This window comes from Schistocerca serialis, chromosome 2 (assembly GCF_023864345.2).
Source record: "Schistocerca serialis cubense isolate TAMUIC-IGC-003099 chromosome 2, iqSchSeri2.2, whole genome shotgun sequence".
Lineage (NCBI taxonomy): Eukaryota > Metazoa > Arthropoda > Insecta > Orthoptera > Acrididae > Schistocerca > Schistocerca serialis.
The window spans coordinates 240,682,839-240,710,094 of NC_064639.1; the positions used below are offsets into that span (position 1 = coordinate 240,682,839).

Here is a 27,256-nt window from a genome sequence, read left to right on the forward strand (position 1 = left end):
AATGCTCACAATATTACTTGGATTCCCACAACAGGGAGGAATGGAGACCAGTGTTGTTACCGTCATGTGCCCATCAAGGCTTGTAATGCTTACGTGCATGTTTGAAAGAATGGAGCGTCGCGACTGCTGACAATAATTAGGAAATCCAGATTTGAGTCCCGATCCAGCAAAAATTTTCGTATGTCACTATTGGATAGTACGAAATACAGCTGATATCGAGGGATTCACAGTCAGCAGATTAATTTCACAAATTATCGGTTCACCTCTCAATCGACAAAAGAACTAGTAAAGTACTTTTTGTGACATGGGTGATATTGGAGAGGAAACTGGAAGACCTTTGTAATTTTTATAGATTTTCAAAAGAAAATTGGCAAAGGAAATTTAAAACTAACATTTTATTATGTCAAGAAAGAGGGAGTCAGCTGGAAAGATAGTTTAATCTGGAAACTGTGTAGGAAGAAGTGCACATTAATAAGTATTACTGGCAGTGAAAGAACACTTAAATAAAAAAAAGAGGCGGACAATGCTACCCCCTTTCAGTATCTTTTTCTTTGTGTGTTGAAGAAGGGAGCAATGTCTTCAAAGAGAGGGAAAGGAAATTAAAATATATTAAGAAATAGCCTATGCTAACAGATTGACAGTGGTATTGCTTTAGTGGCAGAGTCATGAAAGAATGTGAACAGAATGACAAAAATATTGCCGGTTACATTAAAAACATATAAATTAAATGTAGATTTTATCGAAACCTTTATTTGATTGAGATCAAAATGTAGAAAACAATGATCACTGTTTTCTACATTGCAGTCTGGGTCAAATAATGGTGATAACCATTTTCTACATTGCAGTCTTGGCCAAAGAAAGGTTTTGATGAAATCTACAACTTTTCAAGGTTACAGATCACTGTCTCCACGCTGACTATGTCAGGTAATTTCTATTTAAATTAAAGGTAAACACTAATAAAAACAAAATAGCTGTTAGCAGTAGGCAAGAGTAGTCGGCAAATCACTGCAAACATAGCACTCGCACTTGCACAGCTAAATAGGTTTGCTATTTAAGGTGCATCACTTCTAAAGATTACAGAAGCACTCCAGAAATAGCCCACTGCAAATATGCATTTCAGGTTACCAAGTCTCATATCAAGCAAACAGATGAACATCAAGACAAGGAACATGTTCACTAAGCATTTTGTCTGGAGTGTGCTGGTGTATGGGAGTGAGAGCTGGACAGTGAGTTTTATAAAAATATCGGCAGCCAGAAACATTAGAAATCTAAATATGAAGGGTTCACAGGAATGGAGAAAAAGTCAAAAACATCCTAAAAGAAATAAATGAAGAAGGGCAACTTCTCAGGGACATTATTACAAGAAAGACAAATTGTGATAATGTAATTTTAAGCACTGTTCTCATGCTTGCAAAAAATAATAATGAATATGTCAACATGTTTCTAACCTAGAGATAATTTGTACGTATACTGAACATGGGTCAGTAAGTATCTACACTCAATTTCTATAATTTTTTACAGCAAGAGTCTACAATTTTTATTGATACCATTTTTCAACATAGGCTCCCTCCTTTTTAATGCTTTTGCTCCACCATTGCACAAGCTATTTGATACCCTCTGCAGAAAAAAAAAGTCTTTGGTTATGCAGCTTCCTTCACTTGTTGATCAGAGCTGAATTGACGACCTCTTAATGCAACTTTAAGTGGACCAAACAGATGGCGCAACAACATTGATAAAACATGTTTGGGGATTAAACTAAACAAAAAATTTTGTTCTTACAAGGCACGGAACCACTTTAATTTCCCCTTTGATTCATCTTGTTTCATTAGAAAAAAGCTATTTATTCCATATTATGTGCCATAAAAGTAACATTGTTATATTTTCTAACATTTCTTGATATGGTAAGTACAAATAAATACATGTAGATAAGTTTCATAGTAGAGCTGTTAATAAATGCCTGAAACACGTGATAACAAAATGGATTGAGATGGATCATACAGTATGACCAGGATATCACAGAGGTGGAAAGTTGACAGGACACTATTGTGGGTGGTGTGAGGAGCATATTGGATAATGACAGGTTTCATTTGAGAACTGACTTAATTGTTTCTCATCTTATTGAGACCAGCTAAATTCTTCTTGTTCAGTGTCCTGGGAGGGAGATTTTACTGTGAAAGTCCTGATAAATTTCATTTCTCATTTTGCCAGTTGAAAGAAACTGTGATTTCTGATTTTGTTACTTTCTTTTCATGCATATGTAACTTTACTTTTGGGTAGTAGGACATGTTTGTATCTCTTTTCAATCCTAGTTTAATTTTAGTGACCATTTTGCCATAGATGTGTCTAGTGTGTGATAATCTGCATCCTCATATGCATTGCTTCAGTAGGGAAGTAAGTGTTACATTAGTAGCAGAATAGATTATCTATGCATTGTCTGCATGGATATTTGAACTATTCTAGTGGTAGTTGCCACATCAGTAGGAATAATGTTACAACACAGAGGGCTTACTCCTATACCTACGGTAAAAATTCCACTGCCTGTTTGGCATTGTGTCACTAATAGCGAATGAAATGCATGTTGTAAACTGTGTTATGCTTTGAGGTCCTAAATGCTACAGACACACCATCTACCACATGGTTCTGTAAAGTTTAATAGTTCAGGTTTGATTGGCCCTGCTTTTCATGGGTCGGAGCTACTGCACTGATTTCATGCCTATCTTGCAAGGCATGGAGGAGAACTTTTGTGTAATGAAGGTAGGAGAGAGGTTCTGGTGAAAATCGAGCTGTGAGGGAGGGTGAGTCGAGCATGTATAAGTGAAGCAGTAAGAACATTACAAATGAACAGCAGGGTTCTCGATCTGCACTCAGTTTTAATCCATATTTGTCTGCCATGGTTTTTAAAGCTGAAATACAAACATAAATTATGTATGTTTTCTGCTATTGTGAAAATAATTTATGCTTATTGCCTTCATTTTGAAAGAGAGATAGATTGCCTAAGAAACATAATTGTTATATTTGTTTCAGTGAAGTAGTAGAGTGTGAAGAATTTCTAACTCTTTCTCCTCAGCAAGTGGCAAAACTGATTTGCAGTGACAGACTTACAGTTCCTTCAGAAGAAAAGGTTTGTCTTGGTTGTATATTCATACTATAATGAAATACTGTTTGCATGCCTAGTCGGCAATTGTTTCTTGAGTTATAGTATGTTTATGATTATGAGGTTTATATTAAGTTGAAGTTCAGCATTAAGTACTGTGGTACATGATGATGTAGATAAGAACAATTAAGTAAAGAGAAAATATTTCATGAGATTTAAAGGGTAAGAAAATGCATATGTTTCCCATAGGATTGCAGTTTTTACTTCTTTAGGTGTTTGTACACTATCTCTGTGAGACCACATGGGGAAAGAAATTACAGGATGTGGGATCAGAGTAGTGTGATGGGTAATGAATCAAAGTTTCTGGAAATATTTGTTGCATCAATCCCTTATACACTTCCTATGCTCATTGAGACACCATGCTGTTGGAACCATGCAACCAACTTGGCACAAGGTGGTGATTCTTCTGGAGAACCTGAAATTCTTAAGGAATTACATTTTACCTGGAATAGCCAGGGAAATCTCAAACTATTCCAGTTAGTAAAATCTGAGGGAATTCTGCAGTTTTAACCTAACATTGAAATTGAATTGCATTGGTTTTTATAAATGACAAATTTTAAAATACTTTATATTTCAAAGTGTGTTAATTATATGAATATCATTCCATAGTTATTGATGTTCAGATAAACACTTGAAGTACTGCTCATGCTGCCCCCCCCCCCCCCCCTCTCCATTAACTAAGGTTAAACACTAATCCCTCCTCAAAACAGAATGGCTCCGTGACATTAATATTAGCCACAACAGATAGTATGTGCACTGTGATCGTAAGTTTCCATAGCAGCATGGCAGCATAATATGTACATACAGTTCTCTGTGGATGTCATTACATGATTTATTACATTGGACCAATTTTTTGATGTGTTCACATGCCATCAAAGACAGTTCTTCTAAACATTTGCACCTGTGACATAATGAAATACGGTGGAGCAAAGTGACTGCAAAATAGCTCTTGTGATGACAAAATCTTCATTTTCCTAAAATAATATAGCTTAGCCCAAACACACAATGATTACTGCACTTATCGGAACTAAAAACTGGTAATTTCTACATATTTACAACTGCTAGTGTGTGAATTGTGACAATGGCAAAGCCTAGAATTATTCTTACTACAGCCTGAATAATTATCTGATGTTTTACTGTTGAGGACCTGTAGGAGTAAATACTAAAATAATTTTGTACTCTTTCATAAAGTACAATATATATGAAGTAAAAATCTCTGGATATTGAATTGCACACCAGCTTGTTTTATTTGCCCAATTTATATAAGTGTAAGAAGTAACTCTGTGGATATCATTATGTTCTTAAACCCTTTCAAAACCTCTGGCTACAATTATGTACATCAACTTTTATGGCATCTTAGGTGCTACCAAAGTATTTTTTTCCAAATGCAAATCTGAGGTTCACATTTGTGAATGTTCAGCCTTTTCATCGTGAACAAGTGCTGCCAACTGTTGGGCATCACTGTGAAAGTATTAGCAAGTCAGTGTAGCAGTGCATAGTAGCTCATGATTACCAGAACACATGGATGTGGTTGGTTTGCTATATTCCACTGTATAATTGAATATTGTTATTGTTATTTTGCATGGTAGTTAATGAATAATGATCATTTTGCTATTTATTGCAGTAGAGAATATTTTGTAATTAGTTATCGTAGTCCATATAAAGAAGCCTAGTGTGCAAAGTACATTTTGAAAACAGGTGCATAATTTTGTATAAACCTTGTGTCTAAAACTATTAAAAAGTCACCTAAGAACATTACCACGTAAAGAAAAATTTTCCTTCTCTAAAAAAAAATTCGGATCTGAAAGGGTTAAGATGATAAACTTATAATATACTTCCATGCTTATTGAACAAAATACAATGTAATTTATGTGATGATGCATTTAAACTATGGTATATCTTTGACAGCCACATACTGTTACACAAGAATATGAACAGTAGTATTTGAACTAATTCAGATGGGTATGGTCTTCACTGCAAACATACTCACACCACAGCAAATTCACCCTCAGCCTGATAGTTTGAACACAGCTATATCTGCGGATAGCCAGATATCGGCGTGCACATCGGAGTTCTGTAAGAAACCGAGGAACAGAGGAAGCCACAAGATGGGAGAGTCGCCTGCAGAAGAGTAATCCAAGCTAATGGAAGGCAAATGAACTGCAACATACAGACTGCGGCCAATACAACAGGCAAGGACAATCAACCTAGACAAAAGTGAGGTGCCACACGAAGCCGTCTCCATGACAATGAGACAAGGTCAAGAGCAGTAGAGAGACAAATCTGAGATGTGACCAAAAACAATAAGTGGGTACAAGCAAGTGAGTTATCAAGCAGTCCTAGTACAGCAAAGGTGGATCCAAAAGTATCAAGTATGAGCACTGACCTGAATGGCTGTGTGTTTGGTGCCTGCCTCTATACTGGCAACACGGACCATTACTGGCTGCTGTATTCACGTGGCAAGATTGTGGCACTCTCACTGCGTGGTCAGAGTGCACACTAACAGTTATCTAAGTCCATCTCCTCTGGCGGGCATTTGACCTCTGTGGCATCCAATACCAGAAACACCACAGTGCTGTGTTAGGCATTTTCCTGTTGGAGCCAGTATGCGCAAGTCTTCCTATGACCTTTGAACAGATGCTGCCAGCCAGTTACATAGATCCTGCAGTTTAAAATTGACTGCAAGCCATGATGCAACTTAATATTTTTAGTTTAACAGTTGTCAGAGATGAAAGAAGTGCTAATTTACAGAGAAAAATGTAAGGTCAACTGGGAACTGAATTCCTAGGCTTCAGAGCTATAGTCTGAAACTTATCCACTTCACAATTAAATCACTCTTATTTACTATTAGAACTAATAGGAGGAAGTGCTGAAAAGTAATGCCTCCAAATTTTTCCTGTGAGAACGCTTAGAGCTTTTTAAATAAAACAAATGTTATTAACATTCTGCATCTTTATTCTTCATGTCTACATATTTGCAGCCCTCTGCCACTGGAGGGCTCTGAATTGCAGTGTTAACATTGCTGTGTGTAATGTAACTATGTCTGTGTGTCAGAAACAGCGTGCTGTAATCTAATTTCAAATTCAGAGAGTTCATCCACATGTGGAGCACCCACTCCTTCAGCATGCAATGCCAGACCACACACGGATGCTGCAATGTCTGCAACAGTTCAACACCTTGGGTTCAGCGTTGTTGATCATCCTCCTTCAGTCCTGACTTTGACCCATCCGATTTTCCTGTGTTCCCAAAACTCAAAGAAAACATTGCAGGACTTCATTTTGATAGTGATGAAGTGGTGTAAGCAGAGGTGAGGTTATGCCTCCATCAACAAAGTCAGCCATTCTACAGCGATGGTCTTAACAAACTGGTCTCTCGTTTGGAGAAATGTGTTTGTTGCCAGGATGATTATTTTGAGAAATAAATATGTAGACATGAAGAATGAAGATGTACAATGTTAATAACATTTGTTTTATTTAGAAAGCTTTTAAGTTTTTTCACATAAAAAATTCTAAGACATTACTTTTCACCACGCCCTTGTATTTGTGTTACAAAAGTTCAGTTTGTAATGAGATTGGAAGAGCACTATGGCCTGGACCAAAAAAAAAAAAAAAAAAAAAAATATGGGATAGGGCAGTTTGAAAAAAGTGACTGGAAGGGATCAAGTTGTGAAGTAAGAGGGAATGGGAGACAACAGCACAGCAGTCTTGCTTGAGTATCTTGTTTCATGCTCTGAAATAGGATCCCATTCAAAATCCTCTCTACTCTTCCCTGGCACTATTGATATTCTGTTGTTTAGTGATATCTTCCATGCAGTGCTTTCTAATGTGAATGATACCCTATAGTCACATGCAAACTGCTCCTACTCACTGTCCTGCACTTACTGCTTTTTTGTGACATCTATGTTTTTTAAAAACTATATTGCAATCTCTTTCTGACTTCACATAGGAGCCATATCAGCTGCCCCACCAAAATCAAAGGCAACTGTCAAAACATGTCCTTTCATCTACATCCACACCATTAATTTGAAAATCGCACTTACCTTTGCATGTTAGAGCGTACAAGTCAGTACTTTCAAACTATCTCTTTCCTCTTTCACTCTCAAATAGTATGAAAGAAAAAAGAATGCCCAAATCCTTATGTGGAATCTCTTGATTTCTCTTATGTTGTTGCAATGCTCATTGCCCCCTGTGTGAAAAGGAGGCAACAATGTATTTTGACGTTCAGAGGAAAAAGTTTGTGACTGAAATTTCGCGAAAATATTTAGCTACAGTGCAAAATGCCTTTGTTTTAATTATGGTCATCCCAACATTCTTATCACATATTGACTTTCTCTCCCCTCTTTTGTAATAAAATAAAATAAAATTAATTGCTCTTTTTCAAACTTTTTCAGGGTCCTCTGACAACTGTAATAGGTAAGGATCCCTTATTGCACAACTGTGCTCCAGATAATGACAGAGAGGCATAATATAAGTAGTTTCTTAAAGGGGAATCTCCACATCACACCCCCCTCAGATTTAGTGGTAAGATGGCTCAGTGAATAGCCCATTGAAAACTGAACACAGATCAAGCATGAAAAGAGGAAGAAGGTGTACTGAACTTTGAAAAAAGAAGCAAAATAGAAATAGTGTACGGTCTAAGCTCAAGAATACGTGCAACATTGAGCGAGTTTGAGTATCCATGGCATCGTGGTTATGTGATCATGGATTTGGACTGTGATGGGGGAGTGGCGGAGACCTGTGTTCAAATCTCCCTGGTCCCCCCCCCCCCCCCCCCCCCCCCCCCCTCATTGACGTGTCTGTTTGCTGTTTTCATATTTGTGTATGTTGTGATGTAACATCCGTTTGCACAGTGAGGTGTAAGGAAGGGACTTTCAGACGTACGTACCTCCTATTTATTCTCCACAAGTACCACATGTTATGACTCTTGTACTCTGTTTCATAATTTGTGATTCTTGAATTCCTTAGTAGTTGTTTTCATTTCTGTGAGAGGTCTATGCTGCATCTCACCTGCTTTCACTATTCATCACGTTTACTTGTGACAGTAATATATTCGTATCAGATGATACATATTCTATAAGCAATGTATAGTATGACAGTTGCCAAGACTACGAGAGAGAATGTCAGAGACTGGTTGGGAAGTCCATAATTCTTTTTTTTTTGTGGGGAGGGGGGGGGGGAGGGGGGGATATGGGACACGGAACACGTGAGCGATTTGAACACAGTTTGCACTCCAACACTGTGACCACACAACCATGATAGTGTGGTTCTTGCAATTCGCTTGATGCTGCACATCTTGAGCTTGGATCGTTCACTGTTTCTCTTTTGCTTTTTCTTCACAGTTTGGTACATCTTCTTCCTGTTTTCTTCTTTCCTTACTGTGCTACCTACAATTCAACTAACATCTCGAGTGCTGCCCTCCTCATATTTTGTTGCAACATATCACATAATTGTGGTCAATTTGGTGTAAAATTATTTTATGTGATCTCTTATTCTTTTAAAAATAAAAGTCCAATATATTAAAATAGTAGCTCAGGGCATTTGAATACAACCTCTCCTCCATTGTGTGAAACAAAATTCACAGTGCCAGCATAAATGTGTTAATGTTGTTGTTTTTCACCCATTTTCTTTATTCACTGTCACTTAGCCACATAGTTTTTATAATTCTGTTTCCCCCTTCTTCCCCTCCCCTCCCCTCCCCTCCCCTCCCTTCCCAGACCCCTTTCCCTACTTATCACCACAATTTTGGTTATTTCATACTCTTCTTTTATCACTTCCTTCCATATTGTATTCTGCCTCTTGTTTCCTCTGCCTCAATTTATTCACTTCCTTTTCTTTCTGCAGTGTGTGGTTTATTGAATATGTTGTACAATTTAGTTCGTTTTGACTAGTTTAGTATGTAATTTCTTCTCTTGATCATTTACTGAGAGAGTTGGCACAGTATTCAAGGCACTGATAGTTCAAACCCCATTCCAGCCACCCACATTTAAGTTTCCTGTGGTTCTGAAGTAAATTAAAGCATTTTTTTAATAAAAAGTCACTGCCAATTTGGAGCCCAACCTCATCCAAATCTGGTTTTTGTTACATCTTCAATGACCTTGTGAATAAGGCAGTCAACTCTGATATCATTGACATGGATGACCCAACTTTTACACCCTAAAACTATGTTCATTATCATCATCATCTAATATTCTTTGCTTTGCTCTTGCTCCTTTAACTGTGCTTATATTTTACCTCATAGGATAACCAGCATCTCTTTTCCACAATCCAGCACTTACTCCTTGTGTGCACTTTCTTTCCCAGTTTAGCCTGTCTCTCACTAGTTCCCCAAATTACTCGCTGTCAAGGTTTTGTTGTCACACTATCTTGGCCACCTCATTTAAAAAGTTGAGACTTCATGTAAGTTTAACACTGTTGCTTCTTTATCTGTTGCATCACAAAGTGAATTTCGGGTATAAAAATCCAGTATTTGTATTTGTGTTATTGATGTCTGTTAATTACACATAGTCTTATATTCTCCATTTTTCCATGTGATATTTTATAAAGAGTTCAACATAATACATCTTTTGCAGGTGTTTGAATGTGTAGTGGCATGGGTACACCATGATCTTGAGTCAAGGCGTGCACATTTGGCAGAATTAATGGAACATGTGCGTCTTCCACTCTTGTCACAGGAGTACCTTGTTCAAAGAGTTGAAGAGGAACCTCTGCTGAAAGCAAATCTTCAGTGTCAGTAAATTCTACGTATCTGTTTCTACTGTAAAAGATGCATTAATTTATAATTCAGCAAGAAAAAAGTAGTTGGTATTTACTGAAATTTACTTTCACATTAATCTGGTCTTGCATAATTTGGTTTCTTACAACATCTAAAGTTTGGAGTTCAGTTTTATAGTATATTTTTGTGATAACTTTATGGTTGCTTGAACTATTTATTTTGCAGATAATTGTTAGCTGAGTAAGCATAAATAATGACCAGGATTTTTTTATTTATGTCCTGTGTAATATACAGTCAGGTTTAAAGTAGTTAGATTGGTTTGGAGAAAGATTGTTTGATTTGTAAAAAAAGAGGGTGATTACAAGAGCGTTAAACATTGGACACGTTTGAAAGAACCTTACAGTTTCATTGGCACCAATGCAACATTAATATGTTTACAAGGCTCTGTAGAGAACAAATTTTCATGGAAATTACATCGTGGCTGCCAAAATGCTTGTGATGCTATTGCCCAGAGAGGAAATTTGAATATACTGGATAAATAATACGACAGAAGATTTGCCATTATGCATCTACTAATGGAGAGAATAATTCGAATACACTAACACAGACTGTGTGTACTTTGTTGGGTAAAATTTTTGAAGACATATTTCAGCCTCAACTCACACTAGTAATATAATTTCCAGTTGTGGCTTATTACCAAGTCATCATCATTCGAACTGTTAAAAAATAAAAAAATAAAAAATACAAATGTAGTGGCTATCAAAATACCAAAAAAGCAATTCATAAATCAAACTCATGTCTATTAACAACTGCACATACCTGAAATGATAGCTGTTGCATGACCTGAGTCTGAACTATAAAATAAAAAAAATGAGATACACAACTTTCATGGTATTAGGAAAGTGTAATGAATTATCTTAGTGGCCTGTGCTGGTTCATCTGTAGCACAGTGCCTATGTTGTTCCTGTGCAGACATGCCTAATTTCATGTGAGTCATAGAACAATAGAAATTAAAGGGTGTATAAACTGTACTACATGAACAGAAGGGAATGAAAGTGAATGTGACATGCACATTAGAATTTTAGAATAGTAAACTTTTTTAAAAAAAAAAGAAAAAAGAAAGAAAGAGTTCTATTTCCGTGAAGTCTGAAAAATATGAGGTAGTTACTGGTGAAAGGAGAGCTGTGACAGTGATTTGTGAGTCATACTTGGCTAGCTCAGTCCATAAGAACAGTGCCTGTGAAAGATGAGATCTGGTCTCATGTCCCAGTCCTCCAGGATGTTTGAATGACCTTTTTGTCAGTTTGTGATTTCAATGAAGCTTCATGTGGCTATTTCTGTCAGTTTGATTATGGGATCCACAGATTTAATCAAGCAGAGGTATACAGTCTTTAAAATACAATATTAATTTCCAGAAGTTGGATTCAAATTTTTGCATAAAGAGGCCCTTTAAGACTCCCACAGGTTCGTGAAACTACCCTCAGGTAAGGTTGTATCTATCAAAAAGGGCATTGTCAATTTCTTGTTGCATTTCTGTCCATCCAGCTAGTATATTTGTCTCCAATGAAGGACATTAAGTTAACACTTTGACTGCTAGCCACATAAACCTTGCAGTTTCTTAGAATACCCGCCATTTTTATGGTTTTCAATTTATTTTATTAAGAAGACTAGTGATACTAAACTTTTTTGAAATTGTGATACTACTACTGCTCCTAATTACATATTTCCAGCTTCTTTGAATTTTTTTCTGGGTATATTTTTAATCAGTTTTAGGTTTTGCAAAAAATTTAAAAGTGTACTTAAATCAAAATAATTTTTAATTACAATTCTAGACCTAACAATACACTCAATAATTGAAAATGTGAATCTTAAAATTGTAATTATGAACTGTCACACTTTTTTCCACGTACAATAATTTTTCCATGTGCAGCATGCTTTAATACACTCCTGGAAATGGGAAAAAGAACACATTGACACCGGTGTGTCAGACCCACCATACTTGCTGCGGACACTGCGAGAGGGCTGTACAAGCAATGATCACACGCACGGCACAGCGGACACACCAGGAACCGCGGTGTTGGCCGTCGAATGGCGCTAGCTGCGCAGCATTTGTGCACCGCCGCCGTCAGTGTCAGCCAGTTTGCCGTGGCATACGGAGCTCCATCGCAGTCTTTAACACTGGTAGCATGCCGCGACAGCGTGGACGTGAACCGTATGTGCAGTTGATGGACTTTGAGCGAGGGCGTATAGTGGGCATGCGGGAGGCCGGGTGGACGTACCGCCGAATTGCTCAACACGTGGGGCGTGAGGTCTCCACAGTACATCGATGTTGTCGCCAGTGGTCGGCGGAAGGTGCACATGCCCGTCGACCTGGGACCGGACCGCAGCGACGCACGAATGCACGCCAAGACCGTAGGATCCTACGCAGTGCCGTAGGGGACCGCACCGCCTCTTCCCAGCAAATTAGGGACACTGTTGCTCCTGGGGTATCGGCGAGGACCATTCGCAACCATCTCCATGAAGCTGGGCTACGGTCCTGCACACCGTTAGGCCGTCTTCCGCTCACGCCCCAACATCGTGCAGCCCGGCTCCAGTGGTGTCGCGACAGGCGTGAATGGAGGGACGAATGGAGACGTGTCGTCTTCAGCGATGAGAGTCGCTTCTGCCTTGGTGCCAATGATGGTCGTATGCGTGTTTGGCGCCGTGCAGGTGAGCGCCACAATCAGGACTGCATACGACCGAGGCACACAGGGCCAACACCCGGCATCATGGTGTGGGGAGCGATCTCCTACACTGGCCGTACACCACTGGTGATCGTCGAGGGGACACTGAATAGTGCACGGTACATCCAAACCGTCATCGAACCCATCGTTCTACCATTCCTAGACCGGCAAGGGAACTTGCTCTTCCAACAGGACAATGCACGTCCGCATGTATCCCGTGCCACCCAACGTGCTCTAGAAGGTGTAAGTCAACTACCCTGGCCAGCAAGATCTCCGGATCTGTCCCCCATTGAGCATGTTTGGGACTGGATGAAGCGTCGTCTCACGCGGTCTGCACGTCCAGCACGAACGCTGGTCCAACTGAGGCGCCAGGTGGAAATGGCATGGCAAGCCGTTCCACAGGACTACATCCAGCATCTCTACGATCGTCTCCATGGGAGAATAGCAGCCTGCATTGCTGCGAAAGGTGGATATACACTGTACTAGTGCCGACATTGTGCATGCTCTGTTGCCTGTGTCTATGTGCCTGTGGTTCTGTCAGTGTGATCATGTGATGTATCTGACCCCAGGAATGTGTCAATAAAGTTTCCCCTTCCTGGGACAATCGAATTCACGGTCTTCTCATTTCAATTTCCAGGAGTGTACAAGGTTCTTTGCACATGGAAATTTTGCACTTGTATGTTACATCTTTTCTTGCATTTATTTATTTATTTATTTTTCTCCTGAACGTACTTTTCACATCCCCTGTATTCTGGTTTTTACCTGGAAGTGTAATTTTTTCCTGTGGATGGCCTGCTGAGTTGTGCCCTGTGGAACTCCGTCTGGCAGAATCTTCACATTTTAGCACTTTTGCACACAGTTCCTTGATGAATTTAGGCAAAGGCATCTTTTAGGTCTTTATTTTACCATAGAGATTGCATGTTTTTACCAGACATGTAAGGAAACAATGAAATACAATTTCTTCCATCATTTCGCTGTTCTGAACCTATAAAAAAATAAAATAATGTTTCATGGTCCAGGAAATTAAGGAGATTAGAAAAGAAAGCAAACAATTGCTTCAACAAACATTGCATGAAATTAAAACAAAAAATACTCACTTGTGGTTTAATACTGTTCTTTTTGAACAGTGTCATCTGCCCCTGGTAGCTGAGTGGTCAGCGCAACAGAATGTCAATCCTAAGGACCTGGGTTCAATTCCCGGCTGGGTCGGAGATTTTCTCTGCTCAGGGACTGGGTGTTGTGTTGTCCTAATCATCATCATTTCATCCCCATCAATGCACAAGTCACCAAAATGGCGTCAGATCAAAAGACCTGCACCCGGCAAACAGTCTACCTGACGGGAGGCCCTAGTCAATGAAATTTATTTGTTGTGCACAGTGTCGGGATCATCACTTGAATTGTTAGTATATGTCATTACCAGTGACATATTCAACAAAGTCTGGCTCCATTTCGCACAAAATTTCTTCGTCCTTTAAAAAAAAAAAAGAAGAAGAGAAGCTATGTGCTTTGTATCTTTATGTACTGAGCAAACAACTGCCGCTCTCCAAAAGCTTGATTGCAGACAACAAGTGCAATCTATCAGTTGCTTTAGGAACTAGATTTCTACCATCTATCAGCTGTTTTAGGAACTAGATTTCTACCATCTATCAGCTGTTTTAGAAACTAGATGTTCCTCGCAATACAATGATGACAGATCAAGCCTGCCAATATACATGATTACGTATTTAAAGGTGGGAGAGAAGTCTTATCCCATCAAATGATCAGATCAGCAGTGCACCAAAATTTTCGGATCCTGTCAGTTGAAAAGATTGGCAATTAAAGTGTTTTTTATAAAAAGGACGGAGTTATGATAGTTTTGTAATTTGTGTGTGATAGTCAGTCATATGTTTGAATCTTATCAGTGTGATGATTTCAAAAATGTGCAATGACTCCTTTTTGAAAGTGCTTCATTTTTTTTAGGTGTGTTGTTCATATCAACTGTATGAAGCTGTAATGAATAGTATTTGGATTTTTTGTCATTATAGCTGAAATTAGGACTTCAGGAGTTTTATGCCACAGATTGCCCTTACTTTTCATTTGGTTTGTGATGTAGGTAATGTTTTTACCTCAATATTAAAGCTGTTACTATATGTGCTATCATTCTTTCTTTATGTTGAATGTTCTCTGATAGCCCTATTTCGTACGTCCCACACACTTGAGCAGTATTCTAGGCTAGATCACATTAGTGTTTTGTAAGCAGTTTCCTTTGTGACTGATAGAATTTTCCCAATACCCTACCAGTGAATAATAATATGCCATCTGCTTTACTTATGACTGAGTTTATGTGATCATTCCATGTCATTTCTCTACAGCCTATTACACCCAGGTATTTTTATAAATTGACTGATTCCAGTTGTGACTCATTTGTAGGGTACTTTTTGTATTTGTGTGTGAAGTGCACAATTTTATATTTATGAGCAATTAAAGCAGTTTGCCAGTCTTTGCAACATTTTGAAATCTCAACAAGATGTGGCTGAATATTTGTGCAGCTTTTTGCAGACAGCACTATGTAGATAACTGCATTATCTGCAAAATGTCTGAAGTGACTTTTATTATTATCTGCCCGAGATCCTTAATAAACAGCTTGAATTGTATGGGTCCCAGCAGACTTCCCAGGGGCACATCTGAAGTTACTTCTGCCAATAACTCTCCATTTGAAATAACTTGCTGTGTCCTCCTAACCAATAAATCCATGACCCAGTCACAAATTTCATTTAGTACCATTGACCTTGCCGTTGGTGGGGAGGCTTGCGTGCCTCAGCGATACAGATAGCCGTACCGTAGGTGCAACCACAACGGAGGGGTATCTGTTGAGAGGCCAGACAAACGTGTGGTTCCTGAAGAGGGGCAGCAGCCTTTTCAGTAGTTGCAAGGGCAACAGTCTGGATGATTGACTGATCTGGCCTTGTAACAATAACCAAAACGGCCTTGCTGTGCTGGTACTGCGAACGGCTGAAAGCAAGGGGAAACTACAGCCGTAATTTTTCCCGAGGGCATGCAGCTTTACTGTATGATTACACGATGATGGCGTCCTCTTGGGTAAAATATTCCGGAGGTAAAATAGTCCCCCATTCGGATCTCCGGGCGGGGACTACTCAAGAGGATGTCGTTATCAGGAGAAAGAAAACTGGCGTTCTACGGATCGGAGCGTGGAATGTCAGATCCCTTAATCGGGCAGGTAGGTTAGAAAATTTAAAAAGGGAATTGGATAGGTTGAAGTTAGATATAGTGGGAATTAGTGAAGTTCGGTGGCAGGAGGAACAAGACTTCTGGTCAGGTGACTACAGGGTTATAAACACAAAATCAAATAGGGGTAATGCAGGAGTAGGTTTAATAATGAATAGGAAAATAGGAATGCGGGTAAGCTACTACAAACAGCATAGTGAACGCATTATTGTGGCCAAGATAGATACGAAGCCAACACCTACTACAGTAGTACAAGTTTATATGCCAACTAGCTCTGCAGATGACGAAGAAATTGAAGAAATGTATGGTGAAATAAAAGAAATTATCCAGATTGTGAAGGGAGACGAAAATTTAATAGTCATGGGTGACTGGAATTCGAGTGTAGGAAAAGGGAGAGAAGGAAACATAGTAGGTGAATATGGATTGGGGGACAGAAATGAAAGAGGAAGCCGCCTTGTAGAATTTTGCACAGAGCACAACATAATCATAACTAACACTTGGTTTAAGAATCATGAAAGAAGGTTGTATACATGGAAGAACCCTGGAGATACTAAAAGGTATCAGATAGATTATATAATGGTAAGACAGAGATTTAGGAACCAGGTTTTAAATTGTAAGACATTTCCAGGGGCAGATGTGGACTCTGACCACAATCTATTGGTTATGACCTGTAGATTAAAACTGAAGAAACTGCAAAAAGGTGGGAATTTAAGGAGATGGGACCTAGATAAACTAAAAGAACCAGAGGTTGTACAGAGATTCAGGGAGAGCATAAGGGAGCAATTGACAGGAATGGGGGAAATAAATACAGTAGAAGAAGAATGGGTAGCTTTGAGGGATGAAGTAGTGAAGGCAGCAGAGGATCAAGTAGGTAATAAAAAGACGAGGGCTAGTAGAAATCCTTGGGTAACAGAAGAAATATTGAATTTAATTGATGAAAGGAGAAAATATAAAAATGCAGTAAGTGAAACAGGCAAAAAGGAATACAAATGTCTCAAAAATGAGATCGACAGGAAGTGCAAAATGGCTAAGCAGGGATGGCTAGAGGACAAATGTAAGGATGTAGAGGCCTATCTCACTAGGGGTAAGATAGATACCGCCTACAGGAAAATTAAAGAGACCTTTGGAGATAAGAGAACGACTTGTATGAATATCAAGAGCTCAGAAGGAAACCCAGTTCTAAGCAAAGAAGGGAAAGCAGAAAGGTGGAAGGAGTATATAGAGGGTCTATACAGGGGCGATGTACTTGAGGACAATATTATGGAAATGGAAGAGGATGTAGATGAAGATGAAATGGGAGATATGATACTGCGTGAAGAGTTTGACAGAGCACTGAAAGACCTGAGTCGAAACAAGGCCCCCGGAGTAGACAATATTCCATTGGAACTACTGACGGTCGTGGGAGAGCCAGTCCTGACAAAACTCTACCATCTGGTGAGCAAGATGTATGAAACAGGCGAAATACCCTCAGACTTCAAGAAGAATATAATAATTCCAATCCCAAAGAAAGCAGGTGTTGACAGATGTGAAAATTACCGAACTATCAGCTTAATAAGTCACGGCTGCAAAATACTAACACGAATTCTTTACAGACGAATGGAAAAACTAGTAGAAACCAACCTTGGGGAAGATCAGTTTGGATTCCGTAGAAACACTGGAACACGTGAGGCAATACTGACCTTACGACTTATCTTAGAAAAAAGATTAAGGAAAGGCAAACCTACGTTTCTAGCATTTGTAGACTTAGAGAAAGCTTTTGACAATGTTGACTGGAATACTCTCTTTCAAATTCTGAAGGTGGCAGGGGTAAAATACAGGGAGCGAAAGGCTATTTACAATTTGTACAGAAACCAGATGGCAGTTATAAGAGTCGAGGGACATGAAAGGGAAGCAGTGGTTGGGAAGGGAGTAAGACAGGGTTGTAGCCTCTCCCCGATGTTGTTCAATCTGTATATTGAGCAAGCAGTAAAGGAAACAAAAGAAAAATTAGGAGTAGGTATTAAAATTCATGGAGAAGAAATAAAAACTTTGAGGTTCGCCGATGACATTGTAATTCTGTCGGAGACAGCAAAGGACTTGGAAGAGCAGTTGAATGGAATGGACAGTGTCTTGAAAGGAGGATATAAGATGAACATCAACAAAAGCAAAACGAGGATAATGGAATGTAGTCTAATTAAGTCGGGTGACGCTGAGGGAATTAGATTAGGAAATGAGGCACTTAAAGTAGTAAAGGAGTTTTGCTATTTGGGGAGCAAAATAACTGATGATGGTCGAAGTAGAGAGGATATAAAATGTAGGCTGGCAATGGCAAGGAAAGCGTTTCTGAAGAAGAGAAATTTGTTAACATCCAGTATTGATTTAAGTGTCAGGAAGTCATTTCTGAAAGTATTCGTATGGAGTGTAGCCATGTATGGAAGTGAAACATGGACGATAAATAGTTTGGACAAGAAGAGAATAGAAGCTTTCGAAATGTGGTGCTACAGAAGAATGCTGAAGATTAGATGGGTAGATCACATAACTAATGAGGAAGTATTGAATAGGATTGGGGAGAAGAGAAGTTTGTGGCACAACTTGACCAGAAGAAGAGATCGGTTGGTAGGACATGTTCTGAGGCATCAAGGGATCACCAATTTAGTATTGGAGGGCAGCGTGGAGGGTAAAAATCGTAGAGGGAGACCAAGAGATGAATACACCAAGCAGATTCAGAAGGATGTAGGTTGCAGTAGGTACTGGGAGATGAAAAAGCTTGCACAGGATAGAGAGGCATGGAGAGCTGCATCAAACCAGTCTCAGGACTGAAGACCACAACAACAACAACAACTCTATATGATCATACTTTCGTTAGTAAGTGTTGGTTTGGTACCGAATGAGAAAATTTTTGGAAATCAAGAAATACTGCATCTACTTGACTGCCTTGATCCATGGCATTCAGGATGTCATCCAAGAAAAGTGTGAACTGGATTAAACATACATTACATATGTTTTAGGGAATCAAGTTGGATGACATGGAGGAAGTCATTTTGCTCAAGATACCTCATTTTGTTTGAGCTCAGAATATGTTTTTTGATTCTGTAACAAATGAATGTCAGTGATAGTAGAAAGCCGTTTTGTGATCACTCCTGCTACAGTTCTTGTGGAATGTTGTGACAGGTGTGGTTTTCCAACTACTGAGCACAATTTTTTGTTTGAGGAATATACAGTATATTATGGTTAAAAGAGGGGCAAAGTCACTGTGTCTCAGTGACACTGACTCATCATTCATCTTCTCACTGGTGCGACAATTACTTTGTGCAGGACTTCTGGATTTACCTTTGTAAAGGGACATTTGGAAATGGAATTCAGCACTTCTGCCTTCATTTTGCTATCCTCAGTTTTAGCTCCTGTGTCTTCCAAGAGGATCTGGACACTGACTTTGCTGCGATTGATAGCCATTGCATATGAGCAGAATTTCTGTGGGTTTTCATTGCGTTTTTGACAGTCAAATGTGTTTCATTTAGCATTTCTGTCTCTACAGCTGTGTGCTTTGTTTTACACCTACTGTACAACAGTCACAGTTTTCTTTAGAACCTTATTTCCATAGAGGGCCTCTCCCATGAAGAAACGCCCTGAGAGGTGGCCAGTGATTAAGCCCTCTGGACTTGCATTCTTGAGGATGACAGTTCAAATCCACATCTGGCCATGCAGATTTATGTTTTCCATGATTTTACTAAATCACTCCAGGCATATTCGGGTATGGTTTTTTTTGAAAGGGCATGGACAATTTCCTTCCCCATACTTTGAAACATTCCAAGCTTATGCTTCACCTCTAATGGTTTCAATGTCGAAAGGATGTTAAACCCTAATCTTCTGTCTTCCATGGTGGACTGTTCCATTAGGTCAGGTATTCTTCTAACTTCTACCACATATCCTCTACATGTTCCTGTCCAGAGCTAAATGTTCCAAGTTCCTTATACAGTCATGCTTCTTTATCTAGTGTACTGAATTTGTAAATCATTCTACTTATTTTAGTATGGTGAACCTTGTTCCTACAGCTGCCTCATAGTCACTGATTCCAGCTTCAGTGAAGACATCCTCAAAGATGTCACGTCTATTTCCTATATATTAAATCCAATATATTTCCACCAAGAGTTGGCTGCCAGTATTGAATCTGGAGGTGAGCCTTCTGGTTGATACACAGATCCAGTTATAAGTTTGTGTCTTGCCCTGATTCGGAGTCTTGTTCAAACAAGGTCTTAGACAGCTTCAATTTTTATTTCAGTGAATTTTCTTTTTTTTGTCTTTAGTGACAAATACTGCACATCATCTCCATTTCCAATTAGCCTTTCCTTCTGATATACACTTAGATTTATACAAAAAATCTCATTGCTGTCAGCTTCGGGTTTTCACCAGATATCAGAACGTAGTATCGTGTGAACTCCACAGATTTTTAAGAGTGCTTCATACTCAGTCACTTAGTTGTGAATGCTTCACCAGCTGATCACTAGGATTTTAATTTTCTTGCTTGTTAGGGGCATTTATTTGGCTCTTACACTAATACTTCAGGGTCTTCTGCAGCTTACATAACTGGGTGTTTCAAAACGATTATTGAAGTTTTTAAAGCTTTTAGCATTTATTACATTCAACTTATAATTATAAATAATACGTCAAATGAAAGAGCATCTCAGACAGTTTTATTTTTATACCTTTGTGCATGCTCATGCACTGTTTCCTGTGTCTTCTATTGGAAAGCATTTCTAGCAAAGATGGTCACTATGCAATTTGTCTCAGACCTATTAGGACTGCTTGTGTGAAGTTGCAAACTGCAATGCTGTCTCATGGTAAATTGTGGCATTATGATCTGTGAAGTTTTAACAAAGTCGTGTTAAAAGGTCAGCATACTTCAGCAGGTGACCTGGCCATGAATATAACTATACATGCCTGTTACTCATCAGAATATGGCGATGAAGGAGAGAGTCAGCATAAAGTGGACTCTGACCATAATCTATTGGTTATGAACTGTAGATTAAAACTGAAGAAATTGCAAAAAGGTGGGAATTTAAGGAGATGGGACCTGGATAAACTGAAAGAACCAGAGGTTGTACAGAGTTTCAGGGAGAGCATAAGGGAACAATTGACAGGAATGGGGGAAAGAAATACAGTAGAAGAAGAATGGGTAGCTTTGAGGGATGAAGTAGCGAAGGCAGCAGAGGATCAAGTAGGTAAAAAGACGAGGGCTAGTAGAAATCCTTGGGTAACAGAAGAAATATCGAATTTAATTGATGAAAGGAGAAAATATAAAAATGCACTAAATGAAGCAGGCAAAAAGGAATACAAACGTCTCAAAAATGAGATCGACAGGAAGTGCAAAATGGCTAAGCAGGGATGGCTAGAGGATAAATGTAAGGATGTAGAGGCTTATCTCACTGGGGGTAAGATAGATACTGCCTACAGGAAAATTAAAGAGACCTTTGGAGAAAAGAGAACCACTTGTATGAATACCAAGAGCTCAGATGGAAACCCAGTTCTAAGCAAAGAAGGGAAAGCAGAAAGGTGGAAGGATTATATAGAGGTTCTATACAAGGGCGATGTACTTGAGGACAATATAATGGAAATGGAAGAGGATGTAGATGAAGATGAAATGGGAGATACAATACTGCGTGAAGAGTTTGACAGAGCACTGAAAGACCTGAGTCGAAACAAGGCGCCTGGAGTAGACAACATTCCATTAGAACTACTGACAGCCTTGGGAGAGCCAGTCCTGACAAAACTCTACCATCTGATGAGCAAGATGTATGAAACAGGCGAAATACCCTCAGACTTCAAGAAGAATATAATAATTCCAATCCCAAAGAAAGCAGGTGTTGACAGGTGTGAAAATTACCGAACTATCAGTTTAATAAGTCACGGCTGCAAAATACTAACGCGAATTCTTTACAGATGAATGGAAGAACTAGTAGAAGCCAACCTAGGGGAAGATCAGTTTGGATTCCGTGGAAATATTGGAACACAGGAGGCAATACTGACCCTACGACTTATCTTAAAAGCCAGATTAAGGAAAGGCAAACCTACGTATCTTAGAAGCCAGATTAAGGAAAGGCAAACCTACGTTTCTAGCATCTGTAGACTTAGAGAAAGCTTTTGGCAATGTTGACTGGAATACTCTCTTTCAAATTCTGAAGGTGGCAGGGGTAAAATACAGGGAGCAAAAGGCTATTTACAATTTGTATAGAAACCAAATGGCAGTTATAAGAGTTGAGGGGCATGAAAGGGAAGCAGTGGTTGGGAAGGGAGTGAGACAGGGTTGTAGCCTCTCCCCGATGTTATTCAATCTGTGTATTGAGCAAGCAGTGAAGGAAACAAAAGAAAAGTTCGGAGTAGATATTAAAATCCATGGAGAAGAAATAAGAACTCTGAGGTTCGCCATTGACATTGTAATTCTGTCAGAGACAGCAAAGGACTTGGAAGAGCAGTTGAACGGAATGGATAGTGTCTTGAAAGGAGGATATGAGATGAACATCAACAAAAGCAAAACGAGGATAATGGAATGTAGTCGAATTAAGTCGGGTGATGCTGAGGGTATTAGATGAGGAAATGAGACACTTAAAGTAGTAAAGGAGTTTTGTTGTTTGGGGAGCAAAATAACTGATGATGGTCGAAGTAGAGAGGATATAAAATGTAGACTGGGAATGGCAAGGAAAGTGTTTCTGAAGAAGAGAAATTTGTTAACATCGAGTATAGATTTAAGTGTCAGGAAGTCGTTTCTGAAAGTATTTGTCTGGAGTGTAGCCATGTATGGAAGTGAAACATGGACGATAAATAGTTTAGACAAGAAGAGAATAGAAGCTTTCGAAATGTGAAGAATGCTGAAGATGGGTAGATCACATAATTAATGAGGAGGTGTTGAATAGGATTGGGGAGAGGAGAAGTTTGTGGCACAACTTGACTAGAAGAAGGGATCGGTTAGTAGGACATGTTCTGAGGCATCAAGGGATCACCAATTTAGTATTGGAGGGCAGCGTAGAGGGTAAAAATCATAGAGAGAGACCAAGAGATGAATACACCAAGCAGATTCAGAAGGATGTAGGTTGCAGTAGGTACTGGGAGATGAAGAAGCTTGCACAGGATAGAGTAGCATGTAGAGCTGCATCAAACCAGTCTAAGGACTGAAGACCGCAACAGCAACAACATTATGTTCCATTGTAATCTTCCAAGTGTTGATAACATCCATAGATGGTATCATCAGCTAGGAGACAACCCCTGTGTTTTCAGAGGGAAAAAAAAATACGGGACGACGAAGAGTGACTGAAGAACGTGTTGAACAAGAGAGAGAGTCTTTCATGCATAGCCCCAAGAAATCAGTTCTGAAGGCTAGTCATGAATTAGCAATTCCAGTGACATCTTTGTTGAGACTTTTAAGGAGATGCTTATGACTATAGCCTCATCGTTTGCAGTTGTTAGAAACTCTAATGCCTACAGACTACTTCACAAACAAAATTTTACTCTGCGATAAAGATTTTCCTGACCATGTCATCTTCAGTGATGAATTGACCTTTCACCTTAGTGGAAATGTGAACACACACAGTGTGCATGTCTGGGACTCAGAGAATTCCCATGAGATGGTACAATTGCATTGAGACTCACCTAAATTGAATATTTTTTGTACCACATCCCAGCAGAAAGTTTGGGCCCTTTTTTCCGCTTAAGCAACTGTAACTGGTACTTCTATTCTTGATGTGTTACAACTACGGCTCTTTCTTCAACTGGAAGAAGCTGAGCCACAGAAATTTATTTGGCTGCAAGATGGTGCCCTGTCTCACCGTCATAACCCAGTAAGCGATTGGCTGGACGTTCTCGACTGCTAGAGTGGCTGCAAGGAGTCAGATGACAGAGCTTGTTTCGCATGGCCTCCATGTTCACCTAATATGATGCCATGTGATATTTGTCTATGGAGGTTCATAAAGGATCATATGTATGTGCCGTGCCACCATCTGATCTACCCAGCTTAACAAACAGGATTGAGGGAGTTGTTGCAGCAATTACTCCAGACACACTGATCAGTGTTTATGAAGAACTTGTCTATTGACTTGATGTGGGCCATGTGATGAATGGTGCTCACATTGAAGACCTGTAAGAAAAACTGTTTGAGTTGCTCTTTCAGTTTATGTATTATATGTAATTGTAAGTTGAATGTGGTAAGTGCTACAAGGCCTTAAAAATCCTGGTATGTATGATGGATGGAGAGTATGCCTAATCTAAGAATACTTGTGTGTGCCCTGGAATTTCAGACCTCCCTCCTCTTCTCCCACCAAATTACTCTGGGACTGGCCTAAGAATAGTCTCAGTTATTCTCAATGTAGTTACTATCTTTTCAATTTTCTTGTCGTATTTGTGTAAGTGCCATCGTGCCAGCAATGATATCTCGGTCTTGCATGAAAAAGCTTCTTCCATGCCTACATGCCATGTATTTTGAATACAAATGGTAGTGATTGCTGGTGACACTAATTGATCTGTAATGTTTTTCTCTATTAAGTTCATTAATCATCACAAGCTCTGTAATTGAAGTTGATATTTCTTTTATCACTGTGTTTGAAATATATACAAAGTATAACATATTCCATAAGCCTTATGAGGTACTTTGCTTGCAGGTAAAGATTTTTTAATTGAAGCATTAAAATTCCATCTACTTAAAGGTGAGCAGAAGTTGTTGTTCAAAAGTCCAAGAACGAAACCCAGACAGCCAGTTGGTCTTCCAAAGGTAAGATTCCTTGCATAGTACTGAAAGGCTAACATCCTTAATAATTGTCAGTATTCTTATGTGTCTATCATTGTTGTAATTTGTATATGGCTCCATATGAATTAAACTTTATCTTGGATTACTCATTACCAATGGATTATCGTTTACACGAACCAACACTTAGATGATGTTGTATACACTGTGTACAAAATGTAAGGACTAACATATCTCTTTCAGTGGCTTCTTAAATGTCATCTGTTATTTAAATTGTATAGTTTGGGTCAATTATCAACATCATTGTTCTCAGTAGGAACCTGGAAGAGTGATTGTCTTTTAAGAATGCTCAATTTGCACTGTTTAATTGGGATCTGGCTGTATATTTTGGAACTTAAATTGAGATTTTATCTCCCCCCCCCCCCCTTCATTCACATAAGCTCTTCTGATTGACCTGGTCTGTAGAAAATTAATATGGTATTTGTAGGCCTACTTTGAAACACTTTGTTTTACATTATTACACATTTACAGAGGACAGATCAGCTGCACAGTTATGCAAAAGATTAAGTTCCCAAACTGGCCAACTAGTAAATCAAGGACAAGTTTGTTAAAGCTTATGAGAACATCACATTGCTGCCACATTTTTATAAAGGTGGGAGCTCCTCCACGCTCGCAAAGCATGGTGACCAACTCAAAAGATCTACTGTCACCTCTGCATTATTAGTAATTAGAATCGAGGAGATCGCAGGAGCAAGGAACTGCGCTGTTATCCATGCATCTGGGTAAAGTTACCCATTAACACAGGTGCATCTGGGTGATAGAAATGGTGGAAAAAGCTTGACAGAATCAAGCTTGAAAGAAGAGCGGTTTTTAAGGGCAGACGGAAAAAAGTGCCAAGGGAAAAAAACCTCTGCGACAGTGTCAGGTTGGGTAGTAAGGGCAGTAGCGGTTTCTTGCTATCTGTGACAGATCGTGCAAGGTAAGGTTATGTTACTGGTTGGGTATCATGCATCAGTACCATAGAAGCAATGCACAGATTGTCATAGAATGATCAGTCCTGTCGAGGAGGTGAGTGCTGCTGCTGCTGGCGCTGGCATCGTCTCCTGGGCCAGCTGCTGTTGCTGCTCCTCCTATGTTGCTGCATGTTCCAGTTGCTGCAGCTGGGCTCGTATGGATTCTCCTGGTCCTGCTGCAGTGGCTTCGTCCCTGTAACAAGAAAATTGGTGCAGCAACACGTGCATTGCCATTATGCCCTCTGCTGTGCTGTATCGTCAATGACAGCACAGCTTCATCAGACTGGTTGCTGAACAGCGGCAGCCCACCGCCATTCGGCATCGTCGTCCTCTACTGCATGGCGCAGCTCTGCTGTATCTGAGCCTCAAGCAGCTGTGCTTGTTCGGTGAGCTGCGCCGCTTGAGCTTCAAAGGTGTGCACGCTGCTTGCTCGCGCTTGCGTGATAAGGGCTGCATCTTTGGCTTCTCGGCCCCTTGCGGGGGCCGCCCTCGCGGCGGTCAACGTCACCACCGATGCTGCTGAGGCGGCAGTTGTCTTCTTTGTACCCCTCACTTGTGGTACTGCTGGGGCAGCCGCTGGGACAGACACGTGAACGTCTTTCTGCGAGGTCGCAGGAGTGTTCACAGGTTTGGCAGCACAGAGGCCTTGGGTGAAGACTGCACACAGTTGCCTCAAGGCCTCTTCCTTCTCTGCAGCCACGGCGGCTGCGAAGGCAGCCCTCTCTGCCACCATGACGGCTTTAAGAGCTGCAGTGGCCTCCTTCATGGTGGTGCCGAGTTTGAGGCCACAGTTCTTCTTGGGGGCACGAGCTGCATCCTGACTGCCCGTTTCTGGGCGGTCGGCCCTGCCCCTGGCAGGTGGAGCTGCTACTGTGCCATCCCTCAGCTGTGCCGGGCTGGTCTGCGCCCTACGTCGTTTCTGACGTCATCTTCTCTTCTTCCGCTGCATCGGTGCGGCTGTGGCTGCCTCGCTGCCTTTGGCACAGTTGCGGCTTGAGAAAGCTGGGCAACCGCGCCAGTTGGCGACATGTGGGCCACCACCCCAGACGCAAGTTGGCAGAACGTCACTGCCACGGTCGCAGGCACGGCTGTCGTGCTCGCCTGAGCACTTAACGCACCGCGCCGTGTTGCGGCAATAATTCGTGACATGGCCCACGCCCTGGCACCTGAAGCACTAGGTCTGGGGGTCCATGGCGGTCGGGAGAGCCTCCGTCGTAACGGGGAAGCCCAGCAACTTCTGCAAGTCAAAGATGTCGCTCCAGCCGTCGGCCATTTGGACGGCCACGGCATAGAGTGGCGCCCTTTTCTTGTTGGTCCAGTTGTACAACCTTGTGGTTGCATTACCAAACCCGGCTCGCAGCAGCCCTTCCCCGACCGCTACCTCGTCACAGCACCAAGGTAACCCCCTTAGGAGTGCCTTGGTCATCTTCATCCTTCCTACGGAAGGTGCCTTCTCACGCCGGCGCCACCTCGACAATGTGGTCGGCCACTGCGACCTTGATCACCCTGTGGTCGGCCACGTTTGCAGCTTGAACGCAGATCAGCGAGTCTGTATCGACAGACTCATAGACCACCTCGTTCTTAGCACAATTCGTCATAGTGTTGAACAGTGCTGTCCACCCGTCTTTGCACTTGACGTACAAAGGGGGGACAGGCCGCGACTCATTTTCTCGGGAATTCCTTGCTTGGTCGGGAGACTCAGTGAGCTGCACAACTGAAGGAC

The 27,256-nt window shown here is 40.4% G+C and overlaps 1 protein-coding gene across 6 annotated transcripts in view; it reads left to right on the top strand.

Moving 5' to 3' along the window:
• The window catches only part of LOC126456985 (ring canal kelch homolog), a 140,944-nt gene that overhangs the window by 34,732 nt on the left and 78,956 nt on the right, over positions 1-27,256 (top strand). For all 6 annotated transcript variants that reach the window (XM_050092941.1, XM_050092942.1, XM_050092944.1 and 3 more), the window contains 3 exons: positions 3,025-3,121; positions 9,723-9,879; positions 24,438-24,547. In XM_050092941.1, the coding sequence (XP_049948898.1) occupies positions 3,025-3,121; positions 9,723-9,879; positions 24,438-24,547 (364 nt within the window). The remainder of the gene's footprint in view (positions 1-3,024; positions 3,122-9,722; positions 9,880-24,437; positions 24,548-27,256) is intronic.